Below are 20730 nucleotides of genomic sequence, written 5' to 3' on the forward strand. Positions count from 1 at the left end.
TCATGAGGTAGTCACCTGGAATGCATTTCAATTAACAGGCGTGCCTTCTTAAAAGTTAATTAGTGGAATTGATTTCCTTCTTTTAGCCAATCAGTTGTGTTGTGACAAGGTGTGGGGGGGTATCCAGAAGATAGCCCTATTTGGTAAAAGACCAAGTCCATATTATGCCAAGAACAGCTCAAATAAGCAAAGAGAAATGACAGTCCATCATTACTTTAAGACATGAAGGTCAGTCAATACGGAACATTTCAATTACTTTGAAAGTTTCTTCAAGTGCAGTCGCAAAAACCATCAAGTGCTATGATGAAACTGGCTCTCATGAGGACCGCCACAGGAATGGAAGACCCAGAGTTAACTCTGCTGCAGAGGATAAGTTCATTATAGTTACCAGCCTCAGAAATTGCAGCCCAAATAAATGCTTCACAGAGTTCAAGTATCAGACATCAACTGTTCAGAGGAGACTGTGTGAATCAGGCCTTCATAGTTGAATTGCTGCAAAGAAACCACTTCTAAAGGACACCAATAAGAAGAAGAGACTTGCTTGGGCCAAGAAACACGAGCAATGGATGTTAGACCGGTGGAAATGTGTCCTTTGGTCTGGAGTCCAAATTGGAGATTGTTGGTTCCAACCGCCGTGTGTTTGTGAGACGCGGTGTGGGTGAACGGATGATCTTCGCATGTGTATTTCCCACCGTAAAGCATGGAGGAGGAGGTGTTATGGTGTGGGGGTGCTTTTCTGGTGACACTGTCTGTGATTTATTTAGAATTTAAGGCACACTTAACCAGCATGGCTACCACAGCATTCTGCAGTGATACGCCATCCCATCTGGTTTGGGCTTAGTGGGACTATCATTTGTTTTTCAACAGGACAATGACCCAACACACCTCCAGGCTGTGTAAGGGCTATTTGACCAAGAAGGAGAGTGATGGAGTGCTGCATCAGTTGACCTGGCCTCCACAATCCCCTGACCTCAACCAAATTGAGATGGTTTGGGATGAGTCGGACCGCACAGTGAAGGAAAAGCAGCCAACAAGTGCTCAGCATATGTGGGAACTCCTTCAAGACTGTTGGAAAAGCGTTCCAGGTGAAGCTGGTTGAGAGAATGCCAAGAGTGTGCAAAGCTGTCATCAAGGCAAAGGGTGGCTATTTGAAGAATCTCAAATACTACATGATTCCATATGTGTTACTTCATAGTTTTGATGTCTTCACTATTATTCTACAATGTAGAAAATAGTAAAAATATAGGCAAACCCTTGAATGAGTAGGTGTTCTAAAACGTTTGACCGGTAGTGTATGTGAAAGGAAAAGAGAGAGAGAGCAACAGAAAGACAGATAGACCCACACAGACAGAGAGAGACAGATAGACAGAGAGGAGAGTGAAAGAGGGAGAGACAGACACAGACAGAGAGAGAGAGACAGAGAGAGACAGAGAGACAGACACAGACGCAGAGAGAGACAGAAACAGACAAACAGGAGACAGAGAGCTCTTACCCTGAGGTAGTTGAGGGTGAAGTTGGTCAGCCCCATGCGGGTGATGTTTTTGGAGAGCTGTTCCAGAACCTGGGGGTCTTGTGCCTAAGGGTTGAGGGAGGGGGAGTGTGGGGGCAACATACAGTTTGCATTAATATTAACTACTAATATTAATTTGTTAGCACTCTTTTATATAATAGAAGTCTTCAGTCTAAAAATGCTGTGTATTGACAAAGCAAAAGACAGCTGAGAAGCCTGGCTCTGCTTCCATTCAGAAGACAGCTGAGAAGCCTAGCCTGGCTCTGCTTCCATTCAGAAGACAGCTGAGAAGCCTAGCTCTGCTTCCATTCAGAATGAAAAACACATAGTCTCCTCTCCAGTTGAATCTTGACGTAGAGAATGTCAGGAAGGAAAATTGGTTTATGTTAGAGTATGATTCGAAATTGGAAATGAAATATCAATACCAAGAAGCCACTTGACTACAGCTTAGTGTTGTGAGAACTTGTGACTCCAAGAGGTGTCAAATACGTTCTCAACTATGGTTATCAACAACTACATTGAATACCCATTCAAAAATTCAGTGTCAGAATACTCTAACCTTGAAATTCCCACAAAACTGTCCCACTGGGCACGGATGTCAGTTCAACATCTAGTTTTGATTTACATTTGTTTGAGTTGTCAACTAACTTGAAATCAACAAAAAATGTCACCATGTCATTGGATTTAGGTTAAAAGTTGGGTGAAAAAAATATGAAACGGGCCTCCCGAGTGGCACAGCGGTCTAAGGCACTGCATCGCAGTGCTAGAGGCGCCACTACAGACCCGGGTTCGATCGGGAGTCTCATAGGGCGGCGCACAATTGGCCCAGCATCGTCCGGGTTAGGGGAGGGTTTGTTCGGGGGGGGGGGCTTTACTTGGCTCATCGCGTTCTAGCGACTCCTTGTGGCGGGCTGGGCGCCTGCAGGCTGACCGTCGTCAGGTGAACGGTGTTTCCTCCGACACATTGGTGTGGCTGGCTTCCGGGTTAAGCGGGCGGGTGTTAAGAAGTGTGGTTTGGCAGGTCATGTTTCGAAGGACGCATGACTCGACCTTCGCCTCCCGAGCCCGTTGGGGAGTTGCAGCGATGAGACAAGATCGAAATTGGGGAGAAAAAGGGGGTAAAATAAAAATCCAATCACTTTTCCACGTTGATTCAACATCATCAAATTTAACTTTTTGGTTGAAATGATGTGGAAACAACGTTGATTCAACCAGTTTTTGACCAGCGGGGTGAGTCTATGAAATATCCACAATACTGTGACGTTCTGGCTCCGGGACTCTTAGTAGTGAGCCAGGGTTGTCATTTTCATTTGGGTGTATTTCTATGTGGGATCTAGTTGTTTCATTTCTATGTTTGGTTTTGATGTTGATTAGTCAGATGACTCCCAATCGGAGGTAACGAGTGTCAGCTGTTCGGCTCGTTATCTCTGATTGGGAGCCATATTTATACTGTGTGGTTTCACCTTGGTTTTGTGGGTTTTTGTTTCCTTGTTGCTGTTTAGTCATTATCAGTATTGGACTTCACTTTCGTCATATTTGGTTTGTTGTTTTGATCGTGGTTTCTTTATAATAAAGTCTACGATGTTCGCTCAACACGCTGCGTATTGGTCCGTTTCCTCAGACGATCGTGACAGAAAAACCCACCATAAAAGGACCAAGCAGCGCGTCCAGGAGCAAAGGGTCTGGACATGGGAGGAACTGTTGGACGGTAAAGGGTCCTGGACTTGGGAGGAGATCCTGGATGGTATGGATCGCCGACCATGGAGCGAGACGGTGGAGAGGCGACGGCGAGAGGAGCAACGGCATCGGCAGGGCCATCGTCGGAAGGACGGGAGGCAACCCCAAAAAAAATTTTTGGGGGGGCACATGGCTTGGGCGGCTGGGCAGCAGGAGGCTGCCACAGGGAGAAAAGGAGAGAAGGCTAACGGAGTACGGGAGCCATTGGCGAGTAGAGGGAGGGAAGTGTTTGTGGCACGGCGTGAAAGACTGATGTGTGTTGCCAGTCCGGTCCGGCCCGTTCCTGATCCTCGGTTGAGGCCAGTGGTGTGTGTTCCCGGTACGGACCGGCCTGTTCCTACTCCAAGCACCAGGTCCACGGTGTGCTACACCAGCCCGGCCCGGCCTGTTCCGGCCACTCGCACCAGGGATGCGGTGCGCGTCGCCAGCCCAGCCCGGCCTGTTCCTGCTCCACGCACCAGGGATAGGGTGCGCTTCGCCAGCCCGGCCCGGCCTGTTCCGGCCACTCGCACCAGGGATACGGTGCGCGTCGCCAGCTCAGCCCGGCCTGTTCCTACTCCACGCACCAGGGATACGGTGCGCTCGCCAGCCCGGCCCGGCCTGTTCCGGCCACTCGCACCAGGGATACGGTGCGCGTCGCCAGCCCAACCCGGCCTGTTCCTACTCCACGCACCAGGGATACGGTGCGCCCGCCAGCCCGGCCCGGCCTGTTCCGGCCACTCGCACCAGGGATACGGTGCGCGTCGCCAGCCCAGCCCGGCCTGTTCCTGCTCTCCGCACTAGGCCTTATGTGCGTCCCCAGGGTCCAGCATGCCCTGTTGCTGCTCTCCGCACTAGGCCTTATGTGCGTCCCCCAGGGCCAAGCATGCCCTGTTGCTGCTTCCCGCACTAGCCCTGAGATGCGTGTCCTCAGCCCGGTACCTCCAGTTCCGGCACCACGCATCAGGCCTACGGTGCGTCCCCAGGGCCAAGCATGCCCTGTTGCTTCTCCCGCACTAGCCCTGAGATGCGTGTCCTCAGCCCGGTACCTCCAGTTCCGGCACCACGCACCAGGCCTACGGTGCGCCTCAGACGGCCAGAGTCTGCCGTCTGCCCAACGGGGCCTGAACTGTCCGTCTGCCCAACGCCGTCTGAACTGCCCGTCTGCCCAACGGCGCCTGAACTGTCCGTCTGCCCAACGCCATCTGAACTGCCCGTCTGCCCAACGGCGCCTGAACTGCCCGTCTGCCCAACGCCGTCTGAACTGTCCGTCTGCCCAACGCCGTCTGAACTGCCCGTCTGTACTGAGCCTGCAAAGCCGCCCCGTCTGCCATGAGCCTTCAGAGCCGTCCGCCAGACCCGGGAGCCGCTAGAGCTCTCCGCCAGACAGGATCAGCCAGAGCCTTCCGCCAGACAGGATCAGCCAGAGCCTTCCGCCAGACAGGATCAGCCAGAGCCTTCCGCCAGACAGGATCAGCCAGAGCCTTCCGCCAGACAGGAGCAGCCAGAGCCTTCCGTCAGACCGGATCAGCCAGAGCCTTCCGCCAGACAGGAGCAGCCAGAGCCTTCCGCCAGACGGGATCAGCCAGAGCCTTCCGCCAGCCATGAGCAGCCAGATCCGTCAGCCAGCCATGAGCAGCCAGATCCGTCAGCCAGCCGCGAGCAGCCAGATCCGTCAGCCAGCCATGAGCCGTCCAGCCAGGATCCGCCAGAGCCGTCCAGCCAGGATCCGCCAGAGCCGTCCAGCCAGGATCCGCCAGAGCCGTCCAGCCAGGATCCGCCAGAGCCGTCCAGCCAGGATCCGCCAGAGCCGTCCCCGCCAGGATCCGCCAGAGCCAGCCAGCCAGGATCCGCCATTTAGTCAGGTGCTGCCCCTTAGTCAGGTGCTGTCCCTTAGTCCGGTGCTGCCCCTTATCCTGGTGCTGCCCCTTAGTCCGGTGCTGCCCCTTATCCTGGTGCTGCCTCTTAGTCCGGTGCTGCCCCTTAATCCAGGTGGGTTTAAGTGGAGGGTGGTCATTGGGAGGAGGTTAAGAAAGCGGGTAGTAACTATAGTGGGGTGGTGGTCAAGCCGGAGCCGGAACCGCCTCCGGGGAGCAACACCCACCCAGCCCTCCCCTATTGTAGGGTTGTGAGGCGCGGTCGCAGTCCGCGCCTTTAGGGGGGGGTACTGTGACGTTCTGGCTCCGGGACTCTTAGTAGTGAGCCAGGGTTGTCATTTTCATTTGGGTGTATTTCTATGTGGGATCTAGTTGTTTCATTTCTATGTTTGGTTTTGATGTTGATTAGTCAGATGACTCCCAATCGGAGGTAACGAGTGTCAGCTGTTCGGCTCGTTATCTCTGATTGGGAGCCATATTTATACTGTGTGGTTTCACCTTGGTTTTGTGGGTTTTTGTTTCCTTGTTGCTGTTTAGTCATTATCAGTATTGGACTTCACTTTCGTCATATTTGGTTTGTTGTTTTGATCGTGGTTTCTTTATAATAAAGTCTACGATGTTCGCTCAACACGCTGCGTATTGGTCCGTTTCCTCAGACGATCGTGACAAATACTTATTTTTCCAATCCAAAATATGTGCTTTTACAAGAATTGAATGCTTGAGCAAAAAAATTTTTGTTTAGAATTTTATATCAAAGCCTGCAAAATGTGTGTGTGTGTGTGTGTGTGTGTGCGTGTGAGCGCATACATCTATGTGCATGTGTATATGTGTTTATACAACGGGTTGGTCTAATCCTGAATGCTGATTGGTTAAAACCGCATTCCAGCCGGTGTCTATCCACAAGTTTTTACACTGTTCCATCTGACTGCGCAATCCACTGTCTCATCAACCCAGTCAGGCACTTTATAAACTTGATCTCCACTATAAAAAGTATCTAGACATTATCTCACATTTCTTTTAGACTAACATTTAGTTTTCAACAGTGGAGATTTGAATGAACCTTGCTGTCTGTCTCTGACCTTTTCAATATTGTTTCAATATTGAATTGCGATCTCCACCGTCCCATATAAAATGAATGTGTCCTAACGAGACAAGACAGCAAATTGAGCTGGTTGTCATAGCAACATACACAACTTTTTTTCAGTTGACTGGCTAAAATCGATACTTTGTTGCGAAAACTAAAATGGATGTGGAACATTTATTTTGATCTTTTCGGAGGTATGACTATGGATGAATGGGAAAAAGAGATCGCAATAATACCCAGGCATGCAGATTTGGGGGATACTGCCATGAATGACCTAGAGAAAAGCTGCAACGAAAAAAGCAGGTCTCTTCTTCTTATTGGTGTCCTTTAGTAGTGGTTTCTTTGCAGCAATTCGACCATGAAGGCCTGATTCACACAGTCCCCTCTGAACAGTTGATGTTGAGATGGGTCTGTGACTTGAACTCTGTGAAGCATTTATTTGGGCTGGAATTTCTGAGGCTGGTAACTCTAATGAACTTATTCTCTGCAGCAGAGGTAACTCTGGGTCTTCCATTCCTCATGAGAGCCAGCTTCATCATAGCGCTTGATGTTTTTTGCGACTGGACTTGAAGAAACTTGAAAAGTTCTTGAAATGTTCAGTATTGACTGACCTTCATGTCTTAAAGTAATGATGGACTGTCGTTTCTCTTTGCTTATTTGAGCTGTTCTTGCCATAATATGGACCTGCTCTTTTACCAAATAGGGCTATCTTCTGTATACTTTGTCACAACACAACTGATTGGCTCAAACGCATTAAGAAGGAAATAAATTCCACTAATTAACTTTTAAGAAGGCACACCTGTTAATTGAAATGCATTCCAGGTGACTACCTCAGGAAGCTGGTTGAGAGAATGCCAAGAGTGTACAAAGTTGTCATCAAGGCAAAGGGTGGCTATTTGAAGTCTCAAAATATAAAATATATTTTGATTTGCTTAACACTTTTTGTTATTTCATAGTTTTGATGTCTTCACTATTATTCTACAATGTAAAAAAAACTGTACAAATAAAGAAAAACCCTTGAATGAGTATGTGTGTACAAACTTTTGACTGGTAGTGTATGTTGTTCATAGCCTGTTTGTGTTATTTCTAAGTTGCACTCGTAATTAGGCTACTGGACTCTCTCTCACAGATACACCACTCTCGCATATAACGAGGCCACAAAGAATCATCTGGACCCTAGGGAGAGGGGCAGGGAGTCCAAGACGGGATTCATGTTCGAGCAGCCAGGGAACCCACTATGCCCGGTGGCATCACTGGAGAAATATCTATCGAAATGCTCGGAGAACAGCTTGCATTTTTATCTCCACCCAAGGAGAGGAGAGTGTATCGGGGACTCGATCGGGTACACGTTAGAGCCGATGGGCGTGAACTATCTGGCAGCACTTCTACCCAAGATCTGCAGGGCAACGGGATCAACTACATACACAAATCACAGCATCAGGACCACGACAGTCCAGAAACTGGCCAATGCTGGTTTAGAAGCGAGGGAGATTATGTCAGTGAGTGGGCACGGTGCCAAGATTCGCTCCATAGTTACTGGCGTCCCTCACTGACAGACAGAAAACGCTGGAGCAACATCCTGGTCAAAAACAAAGAGAACAGAAGTAGTAGCACAGACTCCGACAGATATTTCAACCAATGCACCATCCAGGGGAATGTACAGATAAATGTGACATACAATACGTAGCTATAGCTATGTCAGCTGTGGTGGATAACAAAGAGAATGTATGGTTTAATTTATTAAAATCAGCTCAAATGAATGTCATGGATTGTCTTTCTTTTGTCTGAACAGCGTCTTGACAAGAGAGCACATTTTCTCTGCCAGGCAAAGTTGCGCATCATAAGCTGATTGTTATGGATGTATGCAAATAAATGTCACTAGAAAACAGCTTAAACAAATGCAAATGCAGCTACTTTGCTGGCTGTTATTCTGGCTGAACTTTTTGATGTAACTGTAAATTAGCCGTAGTTGGCTAGCTAGCAAGCAAGGGATAAGAACGTTGCCAGCCAGTACGGCAATGGAACATTTAGAACGAATGACTGGGTCGCGTTTATAGATACAGAACAAAAAGATTGAACAACTGGGTCGCGTCTCTAGCAACCGTAGATTTGTGTCGGGACTATATCTTGTGGAAGGATGAAATAGTACGAATAAATTAATCAAAATAACATTTAATGAAAATATGTCAATCATTATTTGAATATGTTGGTAACCCATCGTATAAAAGTGATAATGCCCTCGAAGCAAGTGTTTGTTGGATATATTGGCACGGTTTGTCAGCCCTCGACTTCGTCTCGGGCCTAACAACACCCGTGCCAATATATCCAACAAACACCGGCTTCTCGGGCATTATCACTTAAATGTGTGTGTTTGTGTCTATGTCTGTGTGTGAATGTCTGGGGGCAATGTGCATGCACACACACACTAGCACAATTGTGTCTGTCTAAATTCAGTCTTCTCACTTCCAGTCCGGACTCTCTCTACCCTTTTCATTAGTCGAGGCTATCATCAAAAGAGCTAACTCACTTATACACATCACTCGCATGCCTGTGAAATATCCGTCCAAGGCCCACAATACCCTACTCTCCTGAAATTAGTGGGAATACCCACAGGGGCCAATTTAATCGTGAATTTCATATGAAGATTTGGCAAAAAGAAGGAGGCTGGCTATTTCGGGAAAACGACTTCTTAAATACACCTTTAGGCCCACGGGGCTAAAGAAAAAGTTTCAGTGTTGCACACTTCGAGGTAGGCGTGTTTAGGTTATGATAGGTGACATGCAGACGGGGAATGTATTTGATGCATACATATTCATGATACTAGAGTATGACTGTGCACTACTGAATATAATATACTATGCATAACGTATGGAATTATGACAAGTTGCTCACTTCACTGCAATTCCCTCCGTGTGACTATTATGTTCAATACACTTATTGGAATTAAACAGATTTTTCATTTGACCTTGTTATTTTTTTTGCTCAGGCAAAGGCCCTCTTTCATCCAAGCCTTCCTTTGATGTCTGCAAATAAATTGGTTTAAAAAATCCCTCCAAATTGGGACACTTTTCAAACTGCTTTGTATAGCTTTTAAATTCATATGCTTATGAATAGCATCTAAGTGTCTTGGTGGAGTTGGGCCACTTAAGAGCCTGAGGAGGAGGACTTTCATTAGCATTCGAGAATAGGATACACCTGGATGGAAAATGGATGGGTGGTGGTTGGCGCATGTTGATGATGTCAAACCATAGAGTTGGATAGAGGGCACATGTTTGCATCGTGCCATAATGGCTTCTGTGATAGCATGGGCATCACCCTCTATCCAGCATGGGCATCCCCCTCTATCCAGCATCGACATCACCCTCTATCCAGCATCGACATCAACCTCTATCCAGCATAGGCAGCACCATCTATCCAACTCTATGTGGTACATTTGTGTCGGTGTGCAGTCGGCGCATGTTGATGATGTCACACTACTCACGTGCATGGCCAGGATGCTGCGGGGGATGAGTTCTCGGTATTGCCGGATGGTGAAGTGCCAGGTCTTGATCCTCATGAGGTCGTCAAAGACAAATTCAAGAATCAGTCGGCCCTCTGTGCATACCTGTCCAACAACAAAGAAGGGAAACACTTTATCTGAAGGGGGTATACAGTGCCTTCGGAAAGTATTCAGACCCCTTGACTTTTTCCACATTTTGTTACGTTACAGCCTTATTCTAAAATGGATTAAATAAAATAAAAATCCTCAGCAATCTACACACAATACCCCATAATGACAAAGTGAAAAAACAGACATTTTAGCAAATGTATAAAACATAAAAAACAGAAATACCTTATTTACATAAGTATTTAGACCCTTGCTATGAGACTCGAAATTGAGCTCAGGTGCATCCTGTTTCCATTAATCATCCTTGGAATGTTTCTACAACTTGATTAGAGTCCACCTGTGGTATATTTAACTGATTGGACATGATTTGGAAAGGCACACACCTGTCTATATAAGGTCCCACAATCGACAGTGCATGTCAGAGCAAAAACCAAGCCATGAGGGCGAAGGAATTGTCCGTAGAGCTCCGAGACAGGATTGTGTCAAGGCACAGATCTGGGGAAGGGTACCAAAAAATGTCTGCAGCATTGAAGGTCCCCAAGAACACAGTGGCCTCCATCATTCTTAAATGGATGAAGTTTGGACCCACCAAGACTCTTCCTAGAGCAGGCCGCCCGGCCAAACTGAGAAATCAGGGGAGAAGGGCCTTGGTCAGGGAGGTGACCAAGAACCTGATGGCCACTCTGACAGAGCTCTAGAGTTTCTCTGTGGAGATGGGAGAACCTTCCAGAAGGACAACCATCTCTGCAGCACTCCACCAATCAGGCCTTTATGGTAGAGTGGCCAGACAGAAGCCACTCCTCAGTAAAAGGCACATTACAGCCCGCTTGGAGACTCTCAGACCATGAGAAACAAGATTTTCTGGTCTGATGAAGCCAAGATTGAACTCTTTGGCCTGAATGCCAAGCGTCACGTCTGGAGGAAACCTGGCACCATCCCTACGGTGAAGCATGGTGGTGGCAGCGTCATGCTGTGGGGGTGTTTTTCAGCGGCAGGGACTGGGAGACGTAGTCAGGATCGGGGCAAAGATTAATGGAGCGAAGTACAGAGAGATCCTTGATGAAAACCTGCTCCAGAGCGATCAGGACCACAGACTGGGGTGAAGGTTCACCTTCCAACAGGTCAACAACCCTAAGCACACAGCCAAGACAATGAAGGAGTGGCTTCGGGACAAGTCTCTGAATGTCCTAGAGTGGCCCAGCCAGAGCCCGGACGATCAAACATCTCTGGAGAGACCTGAAAATAGCTGTTCAGGGACGCTCCCCATCTAACCTGACAGCGCTTTAGAGCATGTGCAGAGAAGAATGGGAGAAACTCCTCAAATACAGGTGTGCCATGCTTGTAGTGTCATACACAAGAAGACTCGAGGCTGTAATTGCTGCCAAAGGTGCTTCAACAAAGTACTGAGTAATGGGTCTGAATACTTATGTAAATGTGATTTATGTTATTTATTTTTAAATAAATTAGCAAAAATGTCTAAAAAAAACGTTTTCGCTGTGTCATTTTGGGGTATTGTGTGAGATTGATGAGGGAAAAAAACTATTTAATCAATTTTAGAATAAGGCTGTAACCTAACAAAATGTGGAAAAAGTCAAGGGGTCTGAATACTTTCCGAAGGCACTCATAAAACCTGAATGAGAAGAGGCAAGACACCTTTATGAGTCTTGTAGTATCATTCATAACAACCTTTGTAACAAATTTAGGCCTATTCAGCTTCATTCAAGAGTGCTTTTCAAAATGAAAGTCCCTTAGTACACACTAAGCTACGGTTTACATCACCTTTGACATCATTCCCCATATTGATGTATTTCTTTTACGATCAGACATTTTTAGCTAGCTGGCACGCGGCCGTCTGTTTATTAGGGTAATCACAACAGGGATCGATTCTTAAAACTCAGCAGGATGTCTTTCACTTTGGAATTTGTTCAAGTTGTTTGGAATTGGGCAGACTATTATTTACTCTGTCCTTATTCAGCTGGTCTGTCTTTGTTCCTCTCATTCCTCACACTCTCTTGATGATGTTGAGAGGAGTGAGTTTACAGCAGAGACACAAGAACTTTGGGTCAGAGAGTTGCCAATTAAGAGTGAGAGAGAGATGGAGAGTGTGCAAGAGAGAGAGAGGAGAGAGAGAGAGTGTATGTGTGCGGACTAGTGTGAGAGAGCCAGAAAAAACCACACACACATTCGCCCCTTTAGCCGAATTCAGTGTTGTCGGGGCCCTCGCAGTTCCCGATGTTTCGTTGCCGTGGCAACCGGAGGGAGGGAGAGAGCGAGCAACAAAAAAAAAACATCAGCTGATTAGTTGGCATGGCAACAGAAAATATGTAATCCCACCAGACACACTCTAATCAATGCCCCCAGCACAGATGGTCTCCAGAGGATCAACAAGAAAGAGGCTGGCGGGCATACAGGCCTGGTCACGTTGTATCACTCCGCCACACTGAAAAAAAAGAAAAAGTAGAGAAATGGGGAATATTTTTTTCTCTGCTAGCTCCTACCATTGAATATATGATTTAAGCCGTTCTGGTGATGTAGTCTAGTCTATGCTACTTGGCTAAAATGTGACAATGTTTCTGTATGCCTTGATAGTGTATTCATGAGTTATTCTTACTATTGGGATTAAGAGTCGGAACTACTTTCTGATAGTTATCGAGCTAAAGGTTAGTCGTTGGCGGGATGCTGTTCAGGCCGATAATGTGAATGTTTTTAGATAGATTAGTGCGGATTAGACAGAAGCAATGTTTTTAAAAAGAATCTTAAGTGTTTAATGGACAATGGAAAGGGCTTTCACTCTAGTTTGAAAATGATTCCAGCTGCTTCTCATACTAGTGACCTCCGGCCACAGTGCAAAAGTATGAGTTTAACAATACTGGCTACAGAGCTAAGTTCAATTCTGTATCGCTTCCATTGGTATTAACACAAAGACCTACATATGCTAAAATATTTTGGCCACATTGTGAAACATTCTATTGGGAAACACCATGAAACCTTTTAAGGGGAGTTCAATAAACTATATGGATCGTTTGCCTCTGGGGGTACCCTTGAGCCAAAAGGGGTCCCCTAAATGGACAGAAATATTGTCCAGACGAAATGTATGAATATTATATAATATATGTACATAAACCGTACAGCCAACATTCAAGCCAAAATTTGACGGAAACAATTAAAAACTACACCTCTATGATATCAGTTGGCTAAAGTGGCTTGTTATTAAAACTCGTTAGCAATAAAATGGCTTTACGAAACCTTTAGTCTTACAATACGACACTTCACCGGACCGTATGAAAAGTACAGGCAATGGATGAAAATCCTGGTGAATAAAAACACTGGCCATAAAAAGGAAAGGCCCCTTGGAGGGTCCCCATTGATTTAAGACGTCTGTAATAAATCTTGTGCACATTCGCTTAGCTAAGGGATCTCAACCACATATTCTGAGTAACACAGCATCACACCATTCTCTACTGTATAAGATGCTACTGTAGGTCTAGAGCCTTATTCATAATGGATTAGGTTTATATATCAATATTAATGAAATATGCACATTATTCATTATGAATAAGGGCATAATAGAGCATTAATAACACATCTGTTACATGTAGTTACATTATAAAACATCATCATACATTCATTATGTATTAGGCTGTAATACCGTTAATAACAGCAAATATATTCTATGGTCAAGTGTTCATTGTATTAGGCTGTAATATACCGTTATTACACTGTTATTATGTACCAATTCATCAACCATATCAATTCAATTCAATTTGCCTTTTGCTTAAACAGTTTACTCAATAAACAAATGAAAATTAAACAGAGCGAGATAGAATCAGTGCCTGATAAACTAGGCTGGCTCTTTTTCTTCTGTCCCCACAGGTAGCGATGGCCCACTGGGCTACAGTAACAAGGACCTTGGCCCCGATGCTACATCCACAGAGCCCAGGTATAGCAGGACCTGCTGGGTGTTGAATGGAGGTGCTGGGACACCATAGGGGTACAGCAGGGGGTACCATCGTCCAAAAACCGACACCCCCGCCTCACACGCACACATGCACACACACAAGCACACATACATCGGATTTACACATCCAGATTACTCCCAGCGGGATTGCTGGGGCTTTTCCCTCTGGGATAGGGAAGCAGCCCGGGAATGATTTCTCCAGGGATGAGGAATGGGGGGATGGAGGGAGGGGGTTGGAGGAGAGGGAAGAGGGAAGAGGGAAGAGGGAGGGAGGTAGAGAGCTCATTGAGATTCAGCGCTCCAGAGCCAGAAGCCTGGATGGAAGCTCCCGGAACGTGCTCTGTTAGTGGAATTTATTTTAATGAACTAATTTTTCCCCTTCCTGATTTTGTTAAAATTAGGTGGTTGGTTGAGAAAATGTCACTGCAATGAAAAAAAGGTTCCAAAAGGGTTATTCGGCTGTCCCCATAGGAGAACCATTTTTGGTTCCAGGTAGAAAACGTTTAGGTTCCATGTAGAACCCTTTCCACAGAGGGTTCTACATAGAACCCAAAAGGGTTCTACCTGTAACCAAAAAGGTTTCTACCTGGAACCAAAAATGGTTTTCCTATGGGGACAGACGAAGAACCCTTTTGGAACCCTTTTTTTCTAAGAGTGTATGGTATACACCTAACATGGTGGCTATATTTTATGATAAGACTGCATTGTGGGTAAAATTGAGCCAGCCTTAAAAGCACAGTGTTGTGCTTCACTGCAGTGTTCATTCATGGCACAAGGAATTTCTGTAGCTATTCTCGCTAGCATGAGCCTCACTTTAAATTCAAAAGACAGTCTGCAGAACCAGATTCCAATGCAGTTGACCATCTGAATCAAGTAATATTAGATACTCCTGTTAAGAGACAAGCCCAACATGCAGTATATTCTCTTCAGCTTTGAGAAAAATAATGTAATAAATGTTTTTTTTATTTTTATGGACTCTTATGGCATAGGTACGAAGTTGAAATAAATATTTCAATTCGATAGTGAACTTCATAAAATCACATAAGATCTTGGTGTTTTGGTCACAATGACAGCCTTGCATTGTATACAGCCTTGCATAAGTAACAATGACAGCCATACAAATACAGTACAAAGTAGTCATGGCAGGGGCTGAAGAGGGTAAAACATTCTGTGTGCCAACCTGGTCTCATACCCTAGACGTAACATAGTAAATGACAATCTGGGACACTGAAATTAGTATGATATGTTACGTTTGGTATGGTTACATAAGACAGAAGGTTACTTAAATTAGAATTTCCCTATTTCTGAAGTAAATCTCTATTTTGTATGTAAATGGTATGTTATAGAAGGGTACAGACAATTTTGGCTTGTTTTTGAGAAACTTATCACAGCTACGCTTCACTTCCACATTGCTCGTTGTGCAGTATCAAGGCACATCACTATACTGAGAGCATGTCCATTTCTAAAAGGACGTATTTAGGTGTTTTTGGAGCTTAATCGTGTATTTTGCGTGCCCTGATACTGTACAATAAGCAATGAGGAAATGAATCACGGCTGGGGTAAGTTTCTCAAAAACATGCCAAATCACAAAAAAGGATGCACGTATGGTGCGAATGTCTAGCAACCCAAAAGTTGAGTGTTCAAATCTCATCAACTTTAGCATTTTAGCTAATTACCAACTTCGCAACTACTTACTACTTTTTAGCTACTTTGCAACTACTTAGCATGTTAGCTAACCCTTCCCCTAACATTAATCATTTAACCTCACTCCTAACCTTAACCCTAACCCCTAGCCTAGCTAACGTTAGCCACCTACCTAACATTAGCGTTAGACACCTAGCTAACATTAGTTACAACAAATTGGAATTCGTAACATATCATATGTCTGCAAATTCATAACATAGTTTACACATTTACATTTGTAACACATCATACAAATTGCAATTTGTAACCTATCATATGAATTTTAATTCATAACATATCATGCCAAATGGATGATGGACATCCACAAATACATACCATACGAAACATATCATTCTAAATTAAGTGTCTTGAAGTGTCTTGGATTTACATACAGAATAATACAAAATGCTATGAGATCAGGTTGCCGCCTGCAGCAGCATGTGGTTATTTTTCTTTAGGTGCCTTTTGTCAAACTCCAAGCGGGCTGTCATGTGCCTTTTACTGAGGAGTGGCTTCCTTCTGGCCACTCTACCATAAAGGCCTGATGGGGAAAAAAACAATTTAATCAATTTTAGAATAAGGCTGTAACCTAACAAAATGTGGAAAAAGTCAAGGGGTCTGAATACTTTCCGAAGGCACTGTATATATATATCATTTGGCTGTATGTATTTTTAGATATAGGACAATTGTAAATGTGTATTATTGTTGTGTCGCCATCTTTATTGCAAAAAAGAAGTACAAACATAACTTTAAGCTACATATTATTTTGTCAGAGGTAATGAACTGTCCATTGCTCAGCACAGCGATTGATAAAACAGGATAATGTTTGAAACACAAGTGGTTCTGAGCTTAATTCAATATTACACAGGTAAGCTAACAGTTACAGAAATCAGACATGCAGACAGGCTCTATCTATCTGAGCTACTGTGTCCAACACACCACCATCTGTTGTTATGTTGGGCACCAACTTACCAAAAAAGTATGTTATTATGATTACATTTGTTCAATTTCATGTTTAAGGAAATAAAGGTTTAAGGAAATACAGGTATGCACCACATTAAATAATAATAATAATAATATGCCATTTAGCAGACGCTTTTATCCAAAGCGACTTACAGTCATGCGTGCATACATTTTTGTGTATGGGTGGTCCCGGGGATCGAACCCACTACCTTGGCGTTACAAGCGCTGTGCTCTACCAGCTGAGCTACAGAGGACCACATTACTACAAGACAAAACAGCTCAACCAAGCCTGATGGTCTGGTAAGTATAAAAGTAAAGCATCCTTTCATTTAATAAAGAAAAAAGCATGAAATGTTAGCGTAACAGGATAATGTCTTACTGTGGTGTGTGAAGAATCCAATACTTTACCTTGTATGCGATACAAATCACATTATTGTGGAAGCATCTCTAAGAGTATGAATTAGGCTGTTTGAGAAGGTTTGAATCCTAAGCAACCTGCCTACACATAGTTTGAAGTACAATACCAGCATAGCTACTGTAGTAGGTCAAAGCTGTGTGCTGGAAAACCTTGGTAGAGCATGGGTGGAACAGGCATTGTGGTGCTGTGAATTTCCTTTCTTTTTCGGCTTCAGACCAATGCCTATTCTCACTTAAAAATTTGTTTTTTGTTTTTAATTGTATACAGCCTTGCATAAGTTACAGTGACAGCCATGCATATATTACAGGGGTTAGGACAGGGGCGGCCCGCCCATTTGGGCGTTAGGGGCGGCGGCCCACTTGTGATTGGTAATTTAAAAAAAATATTAACTTGTGACTGGTAAAAACAATATATATACACACACACACACATACATATATATATATATATATATATATATATATATATACACACACACACACATACACACAGTACCAGTAAAAAGTGTGAACACACCTACTCATTCAAGTTTTTTTTTTTTTTTTACAATTTTCTACATTGCAGAATAATAGTGAAGGCATCAAAACTATGAAATAACACATACGGAATCATGAAGTAACCAAAAAAGTGTTAAACAAATCAAAATATATTTTATATTTGAGATTCTTCAAAGTAGCCACCCTTTGCCTTGATTTGCATTCTCTCAACCAGCTTCATGAGGAATGCTTTTCCAACAGTCTTGAAGGAGTTCCCACATCTACTGAGCACTTGTTGGCTGCTTTTCCTTCACTCTGCGGTCCAAATCATCCCAAACCATGTCAATTGGGTTGAGGTCGGGTGATTGTGGAGGCCAGGTCATCTGATGCAGAACTTCATCACACTCCTTGGTAAAATAGCCCTTACACAGCCTGGAGGTGTGTTTTGGGTCATTGTCCTGTTGAAAAACAAATGATAGTCCCACTAAGCCCAAACCAGATGGGATGGCGTATCGCTGCAGAATGCTGTGGTAGCCCTGCTGGTTAAGTGTGCCTTGAATTCTAAATAAATCACTGACAGTGACACCAGCAAAGCACCCCCACACCATCACACCTCCTCCTCCATGCTTCACAGTGGGAACCACACATGCAGAGATCATCCGTTCATCTACTCTGCGTCTCACAAAGACACGGCGGTTGGAACCAAAAATCTCAAATTTGGACTCATCAGACCAAAGGACAGATTTCCACTGGTCTAATGTCCATTGCTCGTGTTTCTTGGCCCAAGCAAGTCTCTTCTTGTTATTGGTGTCCTTTAGTAGTGGTTTCTTTGCAGAAATTCGACTATGAAGGCCTGATTCATGCAGTCTCCTCTGAACAGATGTTGAGATGTGTCTGTTACTTGAACTCTGTGAAGCATTTATTTGGGCTGCAATCTGAGGTGCAGTTAACTCTAATGAACTTATCCTCTGCAGCAGAGGTAACTCTGGGTCTTCCTTTCCTGTGGCGGTCCTCATGAGAGCCAGTTTCATCATAGCGCTTGATGTTTTTGTGACTGCACTTGAAGAAACGTTCAAAGTTCCTGAAATCTTCCGGATTGACTGACCTTCATGTCTTAAAGTAATGATGGACTGTCGTTTCTCTTTGCTTATTTGAGCTGTTCTTGCCATAATACGGACTTGGTCTTTTGCCAAATAGGGCTATTTTCTGTATACCACCCCTACCTTGTCACAACACAACTGATTGGCTCAAAAGCATTAAGAAAGAAAGAAATTCCACAAATTAACTTTTACCAAGGAACACCTGTTAATTGAAATGCATTCCAGGTGACTACCTCATGAAGCTGGTTGAGAGAATGCCAAGAGTGTTCAAAGCTGTCATCAAGGCAAAGGGTGGTTACTTTGAAGTATCTCAAATATAAAATGATATTTTGATTTGTTTAACACTTTTTTGGTTACTACATGATTCCATATGTGTTATTTCATAGTTTTGATGTCTTCACTATTATTCTACAATGTAGAAAATAGTAAAAATAAAGAAAAACCCTGGAATGAATAGGTGTGTCCAAACATTTGACTGGTACTGTATATATTTTTTTGTTAAAAAATACTGTAGATATACAGTGGAAGTTGGAAGTTTACATACACTTAGGTTGGAGTCATTAAAACTAGTTTTTCAACCACTCCACAAATTTCTTGTTAACAAACTATAGTTTTGGCAAGTCGGTTAGGACATCTACTTTGTGCGTGACACAAGTAATTTTTCCAACAATTGTTTACAGACAGATTATTTCACTTACAATTCACTGTATCACAATTCCAGTGGGTCAGAAGTTTACATACACTAAGTTGACTGTGCCTTTAAACAGCTTGGAAAATTCCAGAAAATTATGTCATGGCTTTAGAAGCTTCTGATAGGCTAATTGACATCATTTGAGTCAATTGGAGGTGTACCTGTGGATGTATTTCAAGGTCTACCTTCAGACTCAGTGCCTCTTTGCTTGACATCAAGGGAAAATCAAAAGAAATCAGCCAAGACCTCAGAAAAAAGATTGTAGACCTCCACAAGTCTGGTTCATCCTTGGGAGCAATTTCCAAACGCCTGAAGGTACCACGTTCATCCGTACAAACAATAGTACGCAAGTATAAACACCATGGGACCACGCAGCCGTCAGGAAGGAGACGCGTTCTGTCTCCTAGAGATGAACGTACTTTGGTGTGAAATGTGCAAATCAATCCCAGAACAACAGCAAAGGACCTTGTGAAGATGCTGGAGGAAACAGGTACAAAAGTATCTATATCCACAGTAAAACGAGTCCTATATCGACATAACCTGAAAGGCCGCTCAGCAAGGAAGAAACCACTGCTCCAAAACCGCCATAAAAAAGCCAGACTACGGTTTGCAACTGCACATGGGGACAAAGATTGTACTTTTTGGAGAAATGTCCTCTGGTCTGATGAAACAAAAATATAACTGTTTGGCCATAATGACCATCGTTATGTTTGGAGGAAAACGGGGAAGGCTTGCAAGCCGAAGAACACCATCCCAACCGTGAAGCACGGGGGTGGCAGCATCATGTTGTGGGGGTGCTTTGCTGCAGGAGGTACTGGTGCACTTCACAAAATAGATGGCATCATGAGAAAGGAAAATGATGTGGATATATTGAAGAAACATCTCAAGACATCAGTCAGGAAGTTAAAGCTTGGTCGCAAATGGGTCTTCAAAATGGACAATGACCCCAAGCATACTTCCAAAGTTGTGGCAAAATGGCTTAAGGACAACAAAGTCAAGGTATTAGAGTGGCCATCACAAAGCCCTGACCTCAATACTATAGAACATTTGTGGGCAGAACTGAAAAAGCGTGTGCGAGCAAGGAGGCCTACAAACCTGACTCAGTTACACCAGCTCTGTCAGGAGGAATAAGCCAAAATTCACCCAACTTATTGTGGGAAGCTTGTGGAAGGCTACCCGAAACGTTTGACACAAGTTCAACAATTTAAAGGCAATGCTACCAAATACTAATTGAGTGTATGTAAACTTCTGACCCACTGGGAATGTGATGAAAGACATAAGAGCTGAAATAAATAATTCTCTCTACTATTATTCTGACTTTTCACATTCTTAAAATAAAGTGGTGATCCTAACTGACCTAAAACAGGGAATATTTACTAGGATTAAATGTCAGGAATTGTGAAAAACCGAGTTTAAATGTATTTGGCTAAGGTGTATGTAAACTTCCGACTTCAACTGTATATACTGTATATACACTGCTCAAAAAAATAAAGGGAACACTAAAATAACACATCCTAGATCTGAATGAATGAAATAATCTTATTAAATACTATTTTCTTTACATAGTTGAATGTGCTGACAACAAAATCACACATAAATTATCAATGGAAATCAAATGTATCAACCCATGGAGGTCTGGATTTGGAG

General features: G+C 44.0%; 1 protein-coding gene across 6 annotated transcripts in view; it reads right to left on the reverse strand.

Annotated features, from left to right (window-relative positions):
* LOC121540621 (LIM domain-binding protein 2) overlaps positions 1-20730 on the reverse strand; it is a 121235-nt gene that overhangs the window by 21333 nt on the left and 79172 nt on the right. For all 6 annotated transcript variants that reach the window (XM_041849666.2, XM_041849658.2, XM_041849652.2 and 3 more), the window contains exons 4-5: positions 9669-9791; positions 1493-1576 (exon numbers count right to left, since the gene is read on the reverse strand). In XM_041849666.2, the coding sequence (XP_041705600.1) occupies positions 1493-1576; positions 9669-9791 (207 nt within the window). The remainder of the gene's footprint in view (positions 1-1492; positions 1577-9668; positions 9792-20730) is intronic.

Source organism: Coregonus clupeaformis, chromosome 3 (assembly GCF_020615455.1).
Source record: "Coregonus clupeaformis isolate EN_2021a chromosome 3, ASM2061545v1, whole genome shotgun sequence".
Taxonomy (NCBI): domain Eukaryota; kingdom Metazoa; phylum Chordata; class Actinopteri; order Salmoniformes; family Salmonidae; genus Coregonus; species Coregonus clupeaformis.